Genomic DNA, 18291 nt, shown 5'->3' on the forward strand with positions numbered 1-18291 from the left:
AGCAGCTCTGAACCAGAGCACTTGGAGTTCTGCTGCTCTGCTCTCAGAGAGAACCGAGCACTGCAGAGTCACTGAGGCTCCTGCAGGAACCGAGTCCGACATGCCGTGCTGCCACACCGTTAATTTTGTTAATTACTTTTGTAATTGATCACATTTTGTCACATCACACAGAGAGACTGAACACAGAAGGGAGCCCTCTCCCGATTTCTAACTGCTCATTTACGGTTCCCATGCTCATAAAAGGGACTCATTCACGTTATTCCATGCGAAGTATCGTACCATTGTGCACGTACCAAGCCTTTCTGATTATTGTATTGAGATATTCTGTGTTTTGACCCTGTTTTGGTGACCTCGATCTCGTTATTTATACCTCCTTATGTTGTACAAATTTAACATCTTAAATTACCTACCTACAACTAGGAACATTCCATTAGATAATGTAAAATTCCTGAAGCTAAATTTTCTGCATTAGTAAAGTCCTCTGTCTTCTTTTTTTATATCTGGAGAAAGTCCGTTATCAGTCATCTCCAGTTTAAATCCTGATGTCTTGAACTCGGGAGAAATACTGATAACCTTAAATGCTGAACTGTCTCCAACTTTTTGAGGCATTTCTCCAAGTATTTGCTTGAACCAAACCACAATTTCAGCACCAGGAGTGTTTCCAAATGGGCAATTAAGAGTAACACGTTCTCCAGATTTCACTGAGAGAAACGATGATCTTGAAAAATCCACAGCTTGAACTGGAGCTAGAAAATCAATAAAATTTTAAGTTCTGCAAAAATGTATACAGCAAATGAAATAGTAGGACAAACCTGTGTATTTATAGTCTGTTTAAATTTGGTGTCTTTAAAACTTACCTATTGTGTTGAGAAATAAAAGAATTGTCCAGATTGAAGTCATCCTCAGAGGTGAAATGATACACAGGTCGAAAAAAAAAAATAATCAAACGAGGAAAGCAGCACATGTTTTATACTGCAGAATTTCATCTGATTGGCTGAGCTACAAGTCACCAGTCCTCTTTATATTTCCTTTCTATTTACATGTTTCTATTTTTGGAACACGTGTTGAGCACCAGATGTTTGTGGTGGAAAAAAACCTACAAAACCTATTCAGGTAGGAGTGGTGTTACTTTTCACAGAACTTTAGTCTGTCATCTTTTATTTTAAGGTCAGAAAATGTGTTTTTATTGATATTATTCAAATAAAATTATATGCACATCACAGAGGATACAAAACTAACTGGCGGAGTAATTGTAAAAAAAAAAGTTGAAAAAAGTTCATAAAAATATGGTAAAGTAAAACATATTTTGAATTGTTGTCATTTCACTTTAATAATTACACAAGTATTTTATTTCAGGATAAAGTTACTTTTACAAACAAACAAACAAAAAACAGTTTCTTTTATTTGTAAGTTGTTCTAGTTTTTGGTCTCCCAGAAGTGGAAGTAGGTTACTTCAGACTTCTTCCTTCTCAAGATTAAACCAGAGACTCCTCCTACTTACACATGCAAAGTCCACATGACTTGGTTCCAGTCATTTAAAGTGCACTGTTCGTGCATCTTCACGCATTGCAAGACTTTCTTCCAATTTGCAAACCTTCTCTTGGCAACTCTGCCCACAAAGCCAGCTGATCTGAGTCTCCTTTGCAGAGTGTCTCTGCACACTAATTTCTCTCTCATTTTATTCAATGATCCCAATTCAGGAACAGTGAGATATTTATAAACAAAGACACTCATAAGTACTTGTCTTCTTAGACATGTGCACTTGGGCCTTCCACTGCATCATCTGTCCTAAATGGATCCAGCTGCAGCATTTCTCTGGAGTCTATAGTGTTAACTTTTTGAACGCATCATTAATTTCTTGGCTAAATCTCATAGATGATAACCTCCTTTTCTTAAGACAAGTATAGACTGATGAGTTTCTAAGGAAAGCTTTTGCAAGAGGTAGGTCACTTTGTTGATTTGCCTCAGGACCTTGAAAGGACCAATATATCTGGGAATTTCCTGCATTGTAGTCTTAGTTGTAGGTTCTTTGTTTACAGCCAGACCATTTGACCTGGTTTATACTGTGGGTGGGGTTGTTTCCAGTGGTTGGCCTGTGCCCTTTGAGGCCGGATAGTTCTTCACAGGTGCACATGGGCAGTTTCCCATACTGCTCTACTCCTCTGAAACCAGTCATTGACAGTGGACATGTCAGAAGGTTCACCTGACATGAACCTTCATGGTGAAGCTCTGTTTAAGTTTCTCGAAGGCCCTCTGTGCCATTTCAGTCCACTGGAACCTCTTGGGCTTTCTGCAGAGCAGGATGGTTAGAGGGGAGGTCACTGCCTGTAGAACTTCATTGCTGTTCTTTGATACTTGTGGGGTTGGTGTAGTGGAAATTTTAACAGGTAACATGGATGAACGGGTGACCCTTTGTTGAACTTTGGTGTGTGTGTGTGTGGAAAGGAAGATGTTTAACCAGGTGGCTGTCCTTATCAGGAGCGACTCTACTTGTGGAATGCAAGGACATCTATATCTTGTCTTTCTATATGCTATAGCTCTTTTAATGGATGGGGGATGTACCATTCTACAAGAGTTTCGTGCCGTTGGTCACGTATACATTTGGTTTAGGATGCACCTAAAAGTTATATATAAGGGGGAGCCATGAAAGAGGGCTTTGCCTCTCCGCTGTGTAATCTTGTTGCACTGTGTTTGAGATGCCTTTGAGATGCCAAAATAAAAAATCCTTTCTTATCTCTATGCTTTAACTTGCACCATTGTGTCAGTGTGTAGTTTGTTAACTATTTCAAGTCAGAGTACAGACTTGCCACCACACTGGTAATTATGTCACTGCCATTACTTTGCTTGAGTCTGTTTCTCCCTGTGGGGGCTAATAATGTACCCCAGGAAGGTTAAAGTGTTCTGGTGAAATTCACAATTTTCTGCCTTTACAAACAACTGTTGATGTAGTAGACTAGTGAATACTTGGCAGACGTGCTGGACATAGGTGTCAAAGTCTTTGGAGTAGATGAGTATGTCGTCTATATAGACAATCATGCAATGGTTCAATAACCAGTGGCTGAGGGAAGGGGTATTGCATGGTGATAGCATTGAGTCCCCGAGAATCTACACAGGGCCTCAGCCCACATCTTTTTTCTCCACAAAGAAGAATCCTCCTGTGGCAGGAGGGGGACATATGAAACCGGCAACTAGAGCTTCCTCAATATGTTCCTTCATGGCCTTGAACTCAAGGATCAGGAGGAAATAGATCCTACTTTTGGAAGGTGTAGTGATGCTTTGGAATGTGAACTTAGTTCTCCAGGGGATCTCTATTGATGTAGTACAGCAAGGTAAGGCTTGGCTCATGTGGAGGCAATGAGGTGACAAGCTGATGAGTTCCTTATACTGATATAACTTTCACATTAATCTTTTTTTTGTTTGTTTGTTTGTTTTCTTTGTCTCATGAAAAATTGCATTTTCCAATCTGCTTAGTTCTGACAATTAAAAACAAACAAACAAAGAAACAAAAAACTAAGAGAGCCGAGGATGTTACCGTGTTTTTTTTATTTGTAAGTAGATAAGTGGAAAGTAGGTTATTTCAATCTTCACCCTTCCACAGACTCCAGTAAACCACAGACTCCACCCACTTATACATACAAAGAGGAATCCAGTACATGTAAGATTTGCTCTAGATACATTACTGATGAGTGTAAAAATAAATAATAATAAATTGAATAACAAACTATGAAAGCAGGCAGAAGAATATGGAAAAGAATGATGTCTGATGAAAGGCTGAGATCCTCTGTGGCATCAGTAAGCCACTTCTTCATCTTGGACATAATTTTAACAAAAACTTGACTCACTGTGGGATGATTCTTACAGAAATCTAATCTTTTCAGTCATGTGTTTCATCAAAGGACATAAATATTTCAGAATAGAAGTAACTAAATCTACAGACGGCTGACCAATTAAAAAAAAAAAAAAAAAAAGATAAATAAAAGTGGCTTGCTTGAGGTGCCACAAGACTCCAGAACAGATCTGGACTAGATCAGGGAACGCTGTTCTTCTAAAAGATTTCCCTCAGATGATGATGATGATGATGGTGAATGCTGTCTAACTAACAAAGAAGAACTTTGTACTGAGATAAATGGAATCAAACCATTCCAGAAAAAAAAAAATGCTAGTTTATAGACCCCTTATAAACAAAAACAATGAAACAGATCGAAAATATGTACAAACAATTTCAGGTACCATAATGTTGAAGATTATTTTAGTGAGTAATGGTGGAAGTTTTCACTTCTGAGTACACACTTTCTTGAGATCGACCTCGGGTTCCTCTCACTCTTTTAGTTTTCCTTTCATTAAAATGTAATGCAGCGTAATTCAGCTCCATGCCATCAGGATCCTGTTAAAATGAACATGAAATAATAATAATAATAAATGATAAAAATATGATTTAGTATTCTTTATTATATAACACAATTATATGAAATTACTGAATCTGCAATAAATAAATTAAGTTTAATCATAATACATATATTTAACAAAATGTAAAAACTATAATCCTGAGTCATTTCCTGTAGCAAGTGAAACAATACCTGAGTGTTCATCTTCTCAGTGTTTATCACAGCACCATGCTGACTTCTTTCTGGAAAAAAAAGAACAAATGTAATGAAGATTTTTTTTATCTACAAAGAATCTGACTTATTCTGCATAAAGATTTGACACTGCTAACATTTTCCTTATTATGTTTTAATTTTGGACTCAAATCTAATAATTATTAAATATTAACTGAATCTCAATGGTAAATAACTGCTGAGGATTTTTATGAATATTAATACTGATTTTTATACACTATATGTATTGAAAATACATTCTTACTATCATATTAAACACTCACCTTTGCATTGTTGACAGTTTTTCCTTTTACAGAGTAAAACAGTTTGAACAGAAATCAGAATCCCGCACATTACCAAGGCTGTTGTCAAACTGACCACTACAGGATTATAAGACGTTGCTTTAAGAGACAAAAAGAACCAAGTTACTGTCTGCATATGAACATGTAATATATTCATAAGAAATAAAATATAACACATAAGTTGTCTGTATCTATAAATCCCAAAAATAATATACACAAACTGTTAACTAACCAGAGTTCTCCAGCTGTACTTGTGTCCCATTCCCAAATATGATCTTCCCACACAGGGCCACAGCGCAGTAGTAAGTTCCAGTATCACTGAGGCTGAGGATGTTCTTGGTGAAGTTGTACACACAGGTGTGTGTAGAAGAGCCGCTCTCACACTGATGGCTGCTGTTGTGATGAGTGTAAATGATTTGAGGATGGGATTGTGGTGGAGCAGCTCTGAACCAGAGCACTTGGAGTTCTGCTGCTCTGCTCTCAGAGAGAACCGAGCACTGCAGAGTCACTGAGGCTCCTGCAGGAACCGAGTCCGACACGGCACGCTGCCACACCGACACTTTTACATCTTCATTACCTGGTCAGTGTGATATAGACAGAGTGAGATCATAATCTGGATCTTTTAATAGTTATCTATTTATATTTTGTACATTAAACATCAAACATCTGGACTATAAATATATTAGATTATAGACAGGTTTTGTCTATGTATATTAAAAAGGAAAAAACAATGTATCTGAAATGTATATATATAAACACAGACATATAAATTTATTCATTTAGAATATGCATTAATCTATTTCTATCTAAGCGACTTTGACAATTTTACTATTAGCTTTACTTTTTAAATAGTATTATAATTATTATAATATTTGTGTATTTAACATACTTTTTGCAATATATTCGGTTATTGGTGTATTCATTTTTTGGACTGATATTATTATTATTATTATTATTATTATTATTATTATTATTATTATTATTATTATTATTATTATTATGTATGAATGTACTGATATTATGAACAGCAACTACGCTAATTCCTTTCCACTTGTTTCTCTTTTTCTACCCATCCCGAGGCATCTAGAGATTGTGCCAGCTCCAGTTGTGTTCTGCTTCATGAAGATTTCAGACCTTCAGTGAGATGAGGCCAAGGATCCTAAAGCATCAAGCTAAAGTTGGATCCTGCTTCATGAAGATTTCGGGTATTAAAAGCAAAGATGCCAACGGCATGTGGACTTTGAGGATGACAACAACCTCTTAATTAATACACACAATAAAATTCTACATATGCTGTATCTCCATCACACAACCCCTCTGGTTCCTCTCAAGGTTTCTTCCTCTTACCATCTAAGGGAGTTTTTCCTTGCCACAGTCACCTCAGCTGACATCATTAGGAATGATTTTGTCTAACATTTTTGTCCAACAATCTTGGACTTTTCTACTATGTTTCTTATGTTCTGTAAAGCTGCCTTGAGGCAATGTCCATTGTTAAAATAAAATTAAATAAAATTTAATTTAATTATGAATAGGAATATAAACTCCAAAAATGACAAAACATGGCAATATGGAATATGTCATATTTATAAATTCCAGACAAAATACACTATAAATGAATATTAAGTACAAATAATGGACATATGATACAAAGGAAATTCAGATCACATTAACTTATTTAAGATTAAATAGTTATAGTAAAAAATAAAAATGCACTTTAAAAGTAATGAAATTGATGCCTTATTGTAAATTCTTACCTTTCACTGATAAAAATGTTCCTTTTCCAAACTCTACTGTAATCATTTTTAATCCACAGTAATACACGGCTTCGTCTGACGGTTCCACGTTAGTAATTTTCAAATCACAGCTTTCTTTTAAATCCTCAACAGTAAACCTTGGCGATTTGAAATCATCTCCAAAAATAGGATCCAGTGATAGTTTTTGCACTGTGACCATTACACAAGGCTCCTGACCTGCTGCTTGTTTGTACCAAATGATGGTTTCAGTGCTTCCCTTGTTTGTTCGAAAGCACTGTAGAGTCACGTTATCACCAGAAGCAGCAGAGATCACCGGGTTCGGCTGATGGATGACGTTCTTTTGTGCAGAAACTATTGTGATGTGCCACAGAACATGAAAAAGTCATGTTTAAATTTCACACAAAGTTTAAGACTTTCATTAAAATGCTGTATAGCTTCACTGATTAGACATTTAGCCCCTAGAAACATTTCAGATAGTAAACTTTTGTAAGATTTTAAGTAACTAAACGTACCTAGCCTGGTCATATCAATTACTTTTGACTTTTGAATTCTTTAGAAAACCTGAATGTTGTAATACAAATGATATATATCTATATTTATCTAAAACCATAATCACTCACCAGTCTGACTAAAAAGCACCACTGTAATCCACATCAGCATCAGCATCTTAAACCCCAGGTTTGTTCATGATCATGTTCTTTCAACAAACTGAGCCTGAGGGGCGTTACTGAGAGTTAAAAACCTCTGGAAGCTCAGCCCCCTGACCTCAAAACTCTCTATGTGGAATCCAAGAGCTTTGATATAAGATAGGAAGTATTGATGAAAAACAAAACACTAAGTATTAAGTGCTGTCACTGAATGTGTGTATGGTGGATCTGGGAAAACATTCAGACTATGTATAGTTCTGAGAACTACAGGTTTGTGTAAGCTTTTGTACACAAATATGGCCTTAGCTAAAAAGGTTTTTGAGGTTTTTCTTTTAACATATTTATTCAGATTAAGTCTTTGTACCAATCTGTTTGTTAAACCGGCTCTTTACCAACATACAACATAACTATAGAGCCCCAAAACAAGGTCAATTTATCTAAAAATTAAGATTCACTCTGCAATTACTCCATTTTAAATGAAGAAAATTACAGCTAAGTGGGTAGCCATTAGGATTTGAAAGTAGACGCTACTCAAAAATAAAGTTCTCCAAGCAGTTTAATATTCTCATTTTCATCCCAGCTTCGGCTGATTACACAATCCAAACAGGATATTTCTAAACACTGATCCTATATCAATCTATACCATTGATTACAAATCTCGTGTATTGTATGGCCAACTGCATGGCCAGACCTTTTGTGGAGACCTGACCGTACACTCATATGGGTAGGTTGAACATCTCATTCCAGATTTATTCTCATTTCCTGTTATAATGGGCTCCACACTTCTCTTCTGGTAATGATTTCCATTAGATGTTGGAAAGTGACTGTGGGGATTTGTGTTCATTCATTCAGCTTCAAGAGCATAAGTGAGATTAGACACTGATTTTGGATGTTGAGGAGGCTCCAGTTTCAGTTCAGTTCCCAAAGATGTTCAGTGGGGTTGAGTCAGTGTAAGGGCTCTCAATTCCCACAATATTCAATTAATGCCATTACCTAAACATGTTCACGCCAGTGAAATATCTGGCAGGAAGTTGTGTCATACAAACTTCCTGCTGATTATGGGAAGAAGAAGCCTGAAGCCTTTCATTCTGGCTTCTTTATTTTTCAGTGGTATGATGATGCTGACTGATGAGGTCACAAAAGTACAATCTTGTTACATCAGTTATAGATTGGAAGTAAATTACTGATAAGAAAATACTTAAATAATTTAGGTCAATCTATTGAAAGTCCTGTACCTACAAATTAAACCACACTGTGTGTATTTGTCAATCACAGGATGCAGTTTCTTTACTATTAACAAATATTGCTTCATTTTTTTCTGTGTGACCCCTAATGTCTAACATTTAGATGGTCAAAGTTTTAAATCGTGTACTAATAGCAGTGTGGTGGTATACAAGAAATAAACAATTTACCATGCTATTATTGAAAAATAATCAGCTTCACCACTACACACCACTACATCATTAATTGTTTTATTTTAACAGCACAGCACCAAGCATTTTATAACTTATGTACCATGGAGGATTCTCTCCACTTAATGTACGTGACAGGTTTATTGGGAGACGGCAGACAGGGTAAAGGAGTCAGCAAACTAATGTGTGTGTGTGTGTTTGCACCTAGACTGAGTTGCTTAAAAGCTGCAACATTTGTGGCATAGTAAAAAAAAAAAAATTAATCAATTAACAGTAATCTGTCAGAAAGGAGCACTGTCTAGGAGAGCAGAATCTGCTGCGCCAACCTCAGCAAAGGGTGTGAACGTAGACCGCCCTGATGATGATATAGGAAACTACTGTAGTGCTGTCTGTGTGCACCAACACATGGTAGCCCCTGAGGTGTGGGAGAAAGTTACAGTTACAATGCTAGAAACACGGCCCTCATCACCAGGCAATTTATGTGCTATAACAGATGAGGGCACTACCCGAGACCCTGAGTGAGACGGCCATCCAAGACCTCTCCAGTCCGAAAGCGAGGCGTCCGTCAAAAGAGTCTTGTGACGATGACATGCAGGAAAAGGCAGAGGTGGCGAGGCAAAAGGTAGGAGAAACCGCCATAAGGAGGACACTCCTAGGAACCCAAGCACTTGGGCGCTCAGGTGTGGGCAGAGATGACAGACCTAAGGTCCTTTCTCTCCTGACGGGCCTAGGCCTGAGCATGCTGGCCAGCCTCTGTAGACTTTGACGGGGGCACAGGCCACCACACTAGCCCTTCTTTCTGCTCTTAGCGAGCTGGGGGGGCAGGTGCAGCTGGAAGATGGCCCAGGCTTCTCACTGCAGCAAGATATAAATTCCCTGAATGCTGCCAACCGGTGATTCACCTTTTGGTGCCGGTCGACGACCGTGCTCACTGCATCGCCAAACAGGCCCTGAGGCAAAATCGGGGCATCCAGGAGAAATAACTTCTCTCTGTCCTTAATCCCTGTTAAGTTAAGCCACAGGTGCCTCTTTGTGGCAACTAATGCAGCCATAGAATGGCCTATGGCACCTATGACATTTTCTCTAGCCAAGCACCTGCACCTCATAGCTGAGGCAGCACCAACTATGATCATGGGTCTTGTAGGTCGAGTTAGCGGAAGTGAGAGTTGTCTTCTCTCCCAACTCGGATTTCCCTATTTTGACTCAGGGAGCTCGCTTTGTCATTTCTCCCGACACAAACAAGGAATTATTATTGTCTATTGTATCATTTTCTAAGATCATTCTACGCACGCTTGGCTGGATTTTCAGCCAAGTGACTGTGCCATGTGGCTCAAGACCCACATCTCTCGATTCAGCACGCCAGGTTCAGTCTATCGTTCTCTCAGCTGACACTCATACCTATGCTTTGGCTCCGGGAGCTCACTTTCGATTTCTCTCAACCTAGATGAGTATAGTATATTGTCTGTATCGGCCTCTGAGGAGCTTGATGTGGGCAACAAGCTGCAGTTGAATTGCCACAGTTCAAAATTGCCACTGTTCAAAAAGCCCCTGGAGTTGATTACATGTGCTGTTGCTGAGCTTAACTTAGATTGGCCTGATGAAAGCTAAGCCGCTCTTAGCTTGACGGACGCTACCTAAATTCACACTGCCTTCCACCAACATGCAGGTGCCTCCTCCAAACTGAGGTGTCGAGGATGTGGAATAATCCTTATTAGGCATCTGTTCTTCAGCCATTGTGGGCCTAGATGAACATGGGTATGTGGTGATGCCTAGGTTTGAAGAGATGGTTGCAAGAAATCTCTCCCCTTCATTGGCTGCATGGAGAAATTCTGCAGTAACTTTGAATCCCTGTCAGGTTTATGACCATGGAAATGGCTCTGCTATCTGCTAGCCAGTTGTCTGCTCTTTCTACAGGCCATCTGCCTGTCGGTCTATCTAATCTATCTATCTATCTATCTATCTATCTATCTATCTATCTATCTATCTATCTATCTATCTATCTATCTATTATAATTTGTAATGAAAACCTTTGTATTAAATTGAAAAATAATGCCAAATAGAGACATTTTCACTCGCACTCTCATAAGTTTGGACCCCTGTGTGTGTGCGTGTGTGTAAACTCATGCCACACACCTACAGACATTATATTTTCAGAGAGAGAACAATTTTCACATTTTGCAAGATCTTGTGGTTAACTTGCTGCTATTTCTGCTGTTTTCTATGTTCCTAGAACAGCATTACACTGGACACCAGATGCTAGCATTGACAATTCACAATACTGCAGGATCACAATAAACCACAAAACAGTCAGTGGGCCTCAGTTATCTTTTAACAGACATAGTAAATTGTAAAATCATTTTCACTTGTCAAACAGATCTACAAATTTCTTTCATATTTACAAACTTTTAGCTAGGTTTCCTTTATAGTCACGAGGACATGTTGTTAAATGTTAAATCAGACCTAAATACTGTATCAGACATGTTTCTAGGATACATTTAAATTTAGTCATGACTAAAAGGCAACGATCACAGAAATCAGACAAATGGAACTTTAATGTCTTCATGCAACAAGATGATCTTCAAAACATGGACACCATGAATATACACATTCAGACAATCACACACACACACCTACAGACAAATTATTTTCACCAGTTCACCTACTACAATGTTTTTGGAAGGTCAGAGAAAACAAGGAACTTGGAGGAAACCCAGAAGGACATGAAGATAACATAAGATCTAGGAAACAGAAGAGTAAATCACTTCAGTATACACGTTATCTTGAGCTCGCTCTGTCTTTCTTTGTCTTTTATTGACGTGTGAAGCAGCAAAACTCAGCTCCATGGCATCACGGTTCTGTGGAAACAAATATGAGAGTCATTTCAAATGAAAGATATTTAAATGTATTAGCCTTATTTTAAAGACCCTCAGGTCTTTTTATTATTTGTGCTGGATTAGATATTTTTTGTAACTGGGCAGGATCAAGTCGAGATATTTTTTTAGGCTTTTAACAGAATATTACAAGGTTTAGGTTAAAAAGAATGAACTACTATTAATGACTTAATTCTGGGTTTTTATTAGAACAATTGTTGTTTTCAGTGAAATTGTTAATATTCAATTAAAATACAGCGAATAATCTGAGAATAGTGTGTAGGCTTAACACTACTTACCTGATTTGCTGCTTCCTTCATCGTATTTTTAACTGAATCGTAAGTTTTAACTGAAAAGAGAAAGATTATTTTAATTTTTAGATCCAGATTGAAGTTTTTCTAATTATTACTTTTAAGTTTTATTAATTACATTATTATGTTAAATTAAGTACAAATTAAATGATTATAAAGCAATCAATGTATTGGTGTATTTCACTGAAACTGGGCAGAGATCAAGGAAGAACTGTTTGTAATATAAAATATTTAGATACACAACCATATTGAAGACTGACCAGTGAAATATTCACAGTTTCTCCATGTACAGGTTGTGATATGAGCAAAGATCACAACCACGCACACTCCCAAAGCTACAGCAAGGCAGATCACTACAGGGTCTTCAGATTTTACTGAAGCTGTAAAAATATATATGTTAAAATATTAAATCCAGATATAAATTAAAAATAAAATATTTATACAGTAATGCATTTATTATATTCTTACCCAGCTGTACTTGTGTCCCGTTCCCAAATATGATCTTCCCACACAGGGCCACAGCGCAGTAGTAAGTTCCAGTATCATTGAGGCTGAGGATGTTCTTGGTGAAGTTGTACACACAGGTGTGTGTAGAAGAGCCGCTCTCACACTGATGGCTGCTGTTGTGATGAGTGTAAATGATTTGAGGATGGGATTGTGGTGGAGCAGCTCTGAACCAGAGCACTTGGAGTTCTGCTGCTCTGCTCTCAGAGAGAACCGAGCACTGCAGAGTCACTGAGGCTCCTGAGTCCAACACGCCGCGCTGCAACACCATGAAATTTACATCTCTGTTATCTGTTTAGAATAACATAGAAAGTGTAAGATAATGCAAACATTTAAAAATTTTCTAGAATTTTGAACAATATGGTTAAAAGTTTCATAACCCATGTTTATATATATATACACTATATAGCCAAAAGTATTTGCTCACCCATCCAAATAATCAGAATCAGGTGTTCCAATCACTTCCATGGCCACAGGTGTATAAAATCAAGCACCTAGGCATGCAGACTGTTTTTACAAACATTTGTGAAAGAATGGGTCGCTCTCAGGAGCTCAGTGAATTCCAGCGTGGAACTGTGATAGGATGCCACCTGTGCAACAAATCCAGTCGTGAAATTTCTTCGCTCCTAAATATTCCACAGTCAACTGTCAGCTGTATTATAAGAACGTGGAAGTGTTTGGGAACGACAGCAACTCAGGCCACGTAAACTGACGGAGCGGGGTCAGCGGATGCTGAGGCGCATAGTGCGAAGAGGTCGCCAACTTTCTGCAGAGTCAATCGCTACAGACCTCCAAACTTCATGTGGCCTTCAGATTAGCTCAAGAACAGTGCGCAGAGAGCTTCATGGAATGGGTTTCCATGGCCGAGCAGCTGCATCCAAGCCATACATCACCAAGTGCAATGCAAAGCGTCGGATGCAGTGGTGTAAAGCACGCCGCCACTGGACTCTAGAGCAGTGGAGACACGTTCTCTGGAGTGATGAATCGCGCTTCTCCATCTGGCTTCTCCATCTCAATCTGATGGACAAGTCTGGGTTTGGCGGTTGCCAGGAGAACGGTACTTGTCTGACTGCATTGTGCCAAGTGTAAAGTTTGGTGGAGGGGGGATTATGGTGTGGGGTTGTTTTTCAGGAGCTGGGATTGGCCCCTTAGTTCCAGTGAAAGGATCTCTGAATGCTTCAGCATACCAAGACATTTTGGACAATTCCATGCTCCCAACTGTGTGGGAACAGTTTGGAGCTGGCCCCTTCCTCTTCCAACATGACTGTGCACCAGTGCACAAAGCAAGGTCCATAAAGACATGGATGACAGAGTCTGGTGTGGATGAACTTGACTGGCCTGCACAGAGTCCTGACCTCAACCCGATAGAACACCTTTGGGATGAATTAGAGCGGAGACTGAGAGCCAGGCCTTCTCGTCCAACATCAGTGTGTGACCTCACAAATGCACTTCTGGAAGAATGGCCAATGTTTATGGTCAAAAATTCCCATAAACAAACTCCTAAACCTTGTGGACAGCCTTCCCAGAAGAGTTGAAGCTGTTATAGCTGCAAAGGGTGGACCGACGTCATATTGAACCCTATGGATTAGGAATGGGATGTCACTTAAGTTCATATGCGAGTCAAGGTAGGTGAGCAAATACTTTTGGCAATATAGTGTGTGTATTTATATATATATATATATATATATATACTGAACAAAATTATAAATGCAACAATTTTGTCCCCATTTTTCATCAGCCAAACTCAAAGATCTAAGACTTTTTCTATGTACAGAAAAGGCCTGTTTCTCTCAAATATTGTTCACAAATCTGTCTAAATCTGTGTTATTGAACACGTCTATTTTGCCGAGGTAATTCATCCACCTCACGGGTGTGACATATCAAGATGCTGATTAGACAGCATGATTATTGCACAGGTGTGCCTTAGGCTGGCCACAATAAAAGGCCACTCTAAAATGTGCAGTTTTATCACACAGCACAATGCCACAGATGTCACAAGTTTTGAGGGAGCATGCAATTGGCATGATGACTGCAGGAATGTCCACCAGAGCTGTTGCCCATGAATTGAAGGTTCATTTCTTTACCATAAGCCATCTCCAAAGGCGTTTCAGAGAATTTGTCAGTACATCCAACCAGCCTCACAACCGCAGACCACATGTAGCCACACCAGCCCAGGACCTCCACATCCAGCATCTTCACCTCCAAGATCATCTGAGACCAGCCACCCAGACAGCTGCTGCAACAATCGGTTTGCATAACCAAAGAATTTCTGCACAAACTGTCAGAAACCATCTCAGGGAAGCTCATCTGCATGCTCGTCGTTCTCATCAGGGTCTCGACCTGACTGGAGTTTGTCGTCGTAACCAACTCGAGTGGGCAAATGCTCCCATTCAATGGCGTCTGGCACTTTGGACAGGTGTTCTCTTCACGCATGAATCCTGGTTTTCACTGAACAGGGCAGATGGCAGACAGCGTGTATGGCGTCAAGTGGGTTCGTGGTTTGCTGATGTCAACTTTGTGGATGGATGGTGGCCCATGGTGGTGGTGGGGTTATGGTATGGGCAGGCATATGTCATGGACAACGAACACAGGTGCATTTTATTGATGGTATTTTGAATGCACAGAGATACTGTGATGAGATCCTGAGGCCCATTGTTGTGCCATTCATCCACGACCATCACCTCATGTTGCAGCATGATAATGCACGGCCCCATGTTGCAAGGATTTGTACACAATTCCTGGAAGCTGAAAACATCCCAGTTCTTGCATGGTCAGCATACTCAGTGGACATGTCACCCATTGAGCATGTTTGGGATGCTCTGGATCGGCGTATACGACAGTGTGTTCCAGTTCCTGCCAATATCCAGCAACTTCGCACAGCCATTGAAGAGAAGTGGACCAACATTCCACAGGCCACAATCAACAACCTGATCAACTCTATGCGAAGGAGATGTATGCACTGCGTAAGGCAAATGGTGGTCACACCAGATACTGACTAGTTTTCGGACCAACAACCAGCCCCCCCCCCAAACCCCCAAAGCGCCCCCCACCCCCCCGCATTACAGTAAAACTGCACATACTCCACGTACATATATTTGTGTGTGTGTGTGTATTTTTTTATTGTACTATTTTAATGTTTGATCTGAAATCAAAGATACAATTTGAAGTGACTGCTTTGATACTTGGAACAAAACAAGCTCTGTTTAGTGTAGGTCTTAAACATATTTATAAATTTCAAAATAAAAACCATAAATTCATTCCTTTTTTTTTACTTGAATGTTTGTTTAATAGTATTAGTATTATAGTAGTAGTTTATATACTTAGTTTATATATATATATATATATATATATATAGCTATAGTAAACATGTACCAAAAATGTTACAGTACAGCAATTAAACAATATAATATAATGAATTAATTATTACTATTAACAGGCTGCTCATAAAGTCTTATCTGGCAGTGTGTACTAAACAAACAGTGTGGACTTACCTGTTACAGTCAAGTACGTTCCTCTGGCTAATATAAAATTGTCCATGAAACTTTTTCCACAGTAGTAAAGTCCTCCGTCTTCTTTTTTTAAATGTGGAATTGTCAGAGAAATGTTTTCTCCGTCGGTCATCTCGAATTTAAATCCTAACATCTTGAACTCAGGAGAAATGTCGATATCCTTATACGCTAATCTTTTTCCTATTTTTTTAGGCATTTCTCCAGCTCTTTGTTTGTACCAGAACACAGATGTTTGAAGGGGTCCAAATGGGCAGTTAAGAGTAATATGTTCCCCAGATTTCACGGAAAGAAACAATGGTCCAGAAAAATCCGCAGCTTGGGCTGGAGCTAGAAAATAAATCAAATCTGAGACATGCATTTATAATAATAATAATAATAATAATAATAATAATAATAATAATAGAATAACTAGGAAGTACAAGATCTAAATTCTCTTTTATTAAAATCCCATTAAAACTTACTTATTGTGTTCAGATATAAGATAAGTATCCACAGCGGTGTCATCTTCATAGGTGAAATCATAGTCAAGTCAAGCTGCGGAAAAGTAGCCAAATGACGAAAGTGGAAAGTCTTTTGTAATAACGGCTTCATCTGACTGGCTGTGTCAGGTCACCTGTGTCAACCTCAGTTTCCTTTTGTGCTACTTTTCTATTTTTAGGGCAATTCTGTGGTGAAAGAATACAAATGTATGAAACCAGTGAAGTTAAAAGATCACAGGAAACGTATCTGTACTCTTACTTGTGTGTGTCCAGGAAATTCCAAGTAACTAAATGAGGACAAAAAATAGAAATCGTAAAAAAATGTTTGAACAAATTAACATTTATGTTTACAAAGCCACACATATCACTCGAGTCATTGAGATTTTGAACAAAATATTTAACGCTATATTTTAGAGCCACTCACTCATTTTAAATCTTTGTTTTTCTACAAGCTGTTTTGGTGTAAACTGACCTGCTAATCCCCATAGCAGTGCCGTGTGTCTTATAAAGGTTCTAGGCTTATCATAGCTGCTGAACAGGATCTTACTTGGTTTCATTGGGTTGGCCTGATTGACATCATTTCTCTGCATAGAATTTAATATGAAGGGTTAAATAATGAAACATTCAACAGAGATTTCCACTGCTGTAATAATAATAGGTTAATAATTTAATGCTGCTAATATTTATTCATCTTCATGAGCATGAGCATCATCATCTTCAGAGGTCTGTATGCACCCCCCCCCCACACACACACACTCTACAGTCCTACATGCTGTGGTTTGGTGTAACAGTTGTCACTTTGTTGCATTTAGGAAACGCTGACATTTTCTTTTCTTTTCTTTTCTTTTTTTTAATACAATCTTGACTAGCAAGCTAGCAGCAGTAGATAACTGCCTTTGGCTCCATTTTTCTGAACATTTCTTCATAGGAAGTGGTACTCTTCATTTTTATTTTTTATTGCTCTGTTATTGAGCAAATTATTAGCCTGTTTTATCCAACATTTCATTTTCTTTTACTTTTTATTTTACATTTTTAAACCATATAAGAACTAATTGCTTTAATTAGTAGTTTTGTTTGTTGTTTTTTGTTTGTTTCTTTGTTTGCTTGTTTGTTTGTTTCATCAAGTGTCAATTCAGTTTAAAGGTTTAACTGGACTTTTCAAACGCTAATATTTGAAAAGTCAAAATTTTATCACACTTTGTTTTGCTGCTAATAAAATGATATATTTGGAATTTCCTTTGGGATCAATAAAGTATCTATCTATCTATCTATCTATCTATCTATCTATCTATCTATCTATCTATCTATCTATCTATCTATCTATCTATTGGTATCAATCGTGTGCGAACAATGGTAATGAATTATTCTAGTCATTGCATTAACATGACGGTAAGATAAGAACTGTATATTACTGTATAAGATTAAAAAAATATATATTTTGATAATAAGCTTAAAACTCTGGTCATTAGTAGATCAGGTTTTCTGTTTAATTGAATGTAGAATATAGAAGAGAAGAATTAAAGTTACTAAACTCTAGCATTAGTTTAAACATATAGTATTGATTTTCTCCTTAAAATAATAAAATTGTCATGATTTAATTCTAAAAGATGTCCCAGTAATATTTTTCAGAAGTAAATAACAAGTTTGACAGATTTGAAGTAACAGTTATACGGAATGTGGTAGCTTAGTGGTTAAGGTGTTGGACTACTGATAGGAAAGGTGGTGGGTTAGAATCTGCCACTGCTGGGCCCTTGAGCACGACCCTTATCCCTCAGTTGCTCAGTTGTAAATAATGAATATAATAATGTCACTGATCTATATATGGTTCATATATATTTTTATTATCTTATCTTGTACAGATAATTCCATTACTATTCTGATTATAACTTTTTTTAAAACTATTTTATC

General features: G+C 38.0%; 2 protein-coding genes across 2 annotated transcripts; both read right to left on the reverse strand.

The window, feature by feature from the left end:
- Positions 1-3555: 3555 nt before the first annotated feature.
- On the reverse strand, positions 3556-7350 carry LOC131357861 (uncharacterized). The gene is made up of 6 exons (XM_058397208.1): positions 7272-7350; positions 6652-7002; positions 5130-5474; positions 4880-4996; positions 4578-4627; positions 3556-4384 (listed from the first exon to the last, which is right to left on the reverse strand). Exons 1-6 carry the CDS (start codon positions 7315-7317, stop codon positions 4250-4252), a joined length of 1044 nt encoding a protein of 347 aa, XP_058253191.1. The 5' UTR covers positions 7318-7350; the 3' UTR covers positions 3556-4249.
- A 3751-nt stretch (positions 7351-11101) lies between these two features.
- On the reverse strand, positions 11102-16514 carry LOC131357853 (uncharacterized). Its single transcript, XM_058397201.1, has 6 exons — positions 16366-16514; positions 15887-16231; positions 12360-12686; positions 12152-12271; positions 11880-11929; positions 11102-11565 (listed from the first exon to the last, which is right to left on the reverse strand). The coding sequence occupies exons 1-6, from the start codon at positions 16493-16495 to the stop codon at positions 11449-11451; spliced, it is 1089 nt and encodes a 362-aa protein (XP_058253184.1). The 5' UTR covers positions 16496-16514; the 3' UTR covers positions 11102-11448.
- Positions 16515-18291: the final 1777 nt, after the last annotated feature.

The sequence above is a fragment of the Hemibagrus wyckioides genome, linkage group LG08, assembly GCF_019097595.1.
Source record: "Hemibagrus wyckioides isolate EC202008001 linkage group LG08, SWU_Hwy_1.0, whole genome shotgun sequence".
Classification (NCBI taxonomy): domain Eukaryota; kingdom Metazoa; phylum Chordata; class Actinopteri; order Siluriformes; family Bagridae; genus Hemibagrus; species Hemibagrus wyckioides.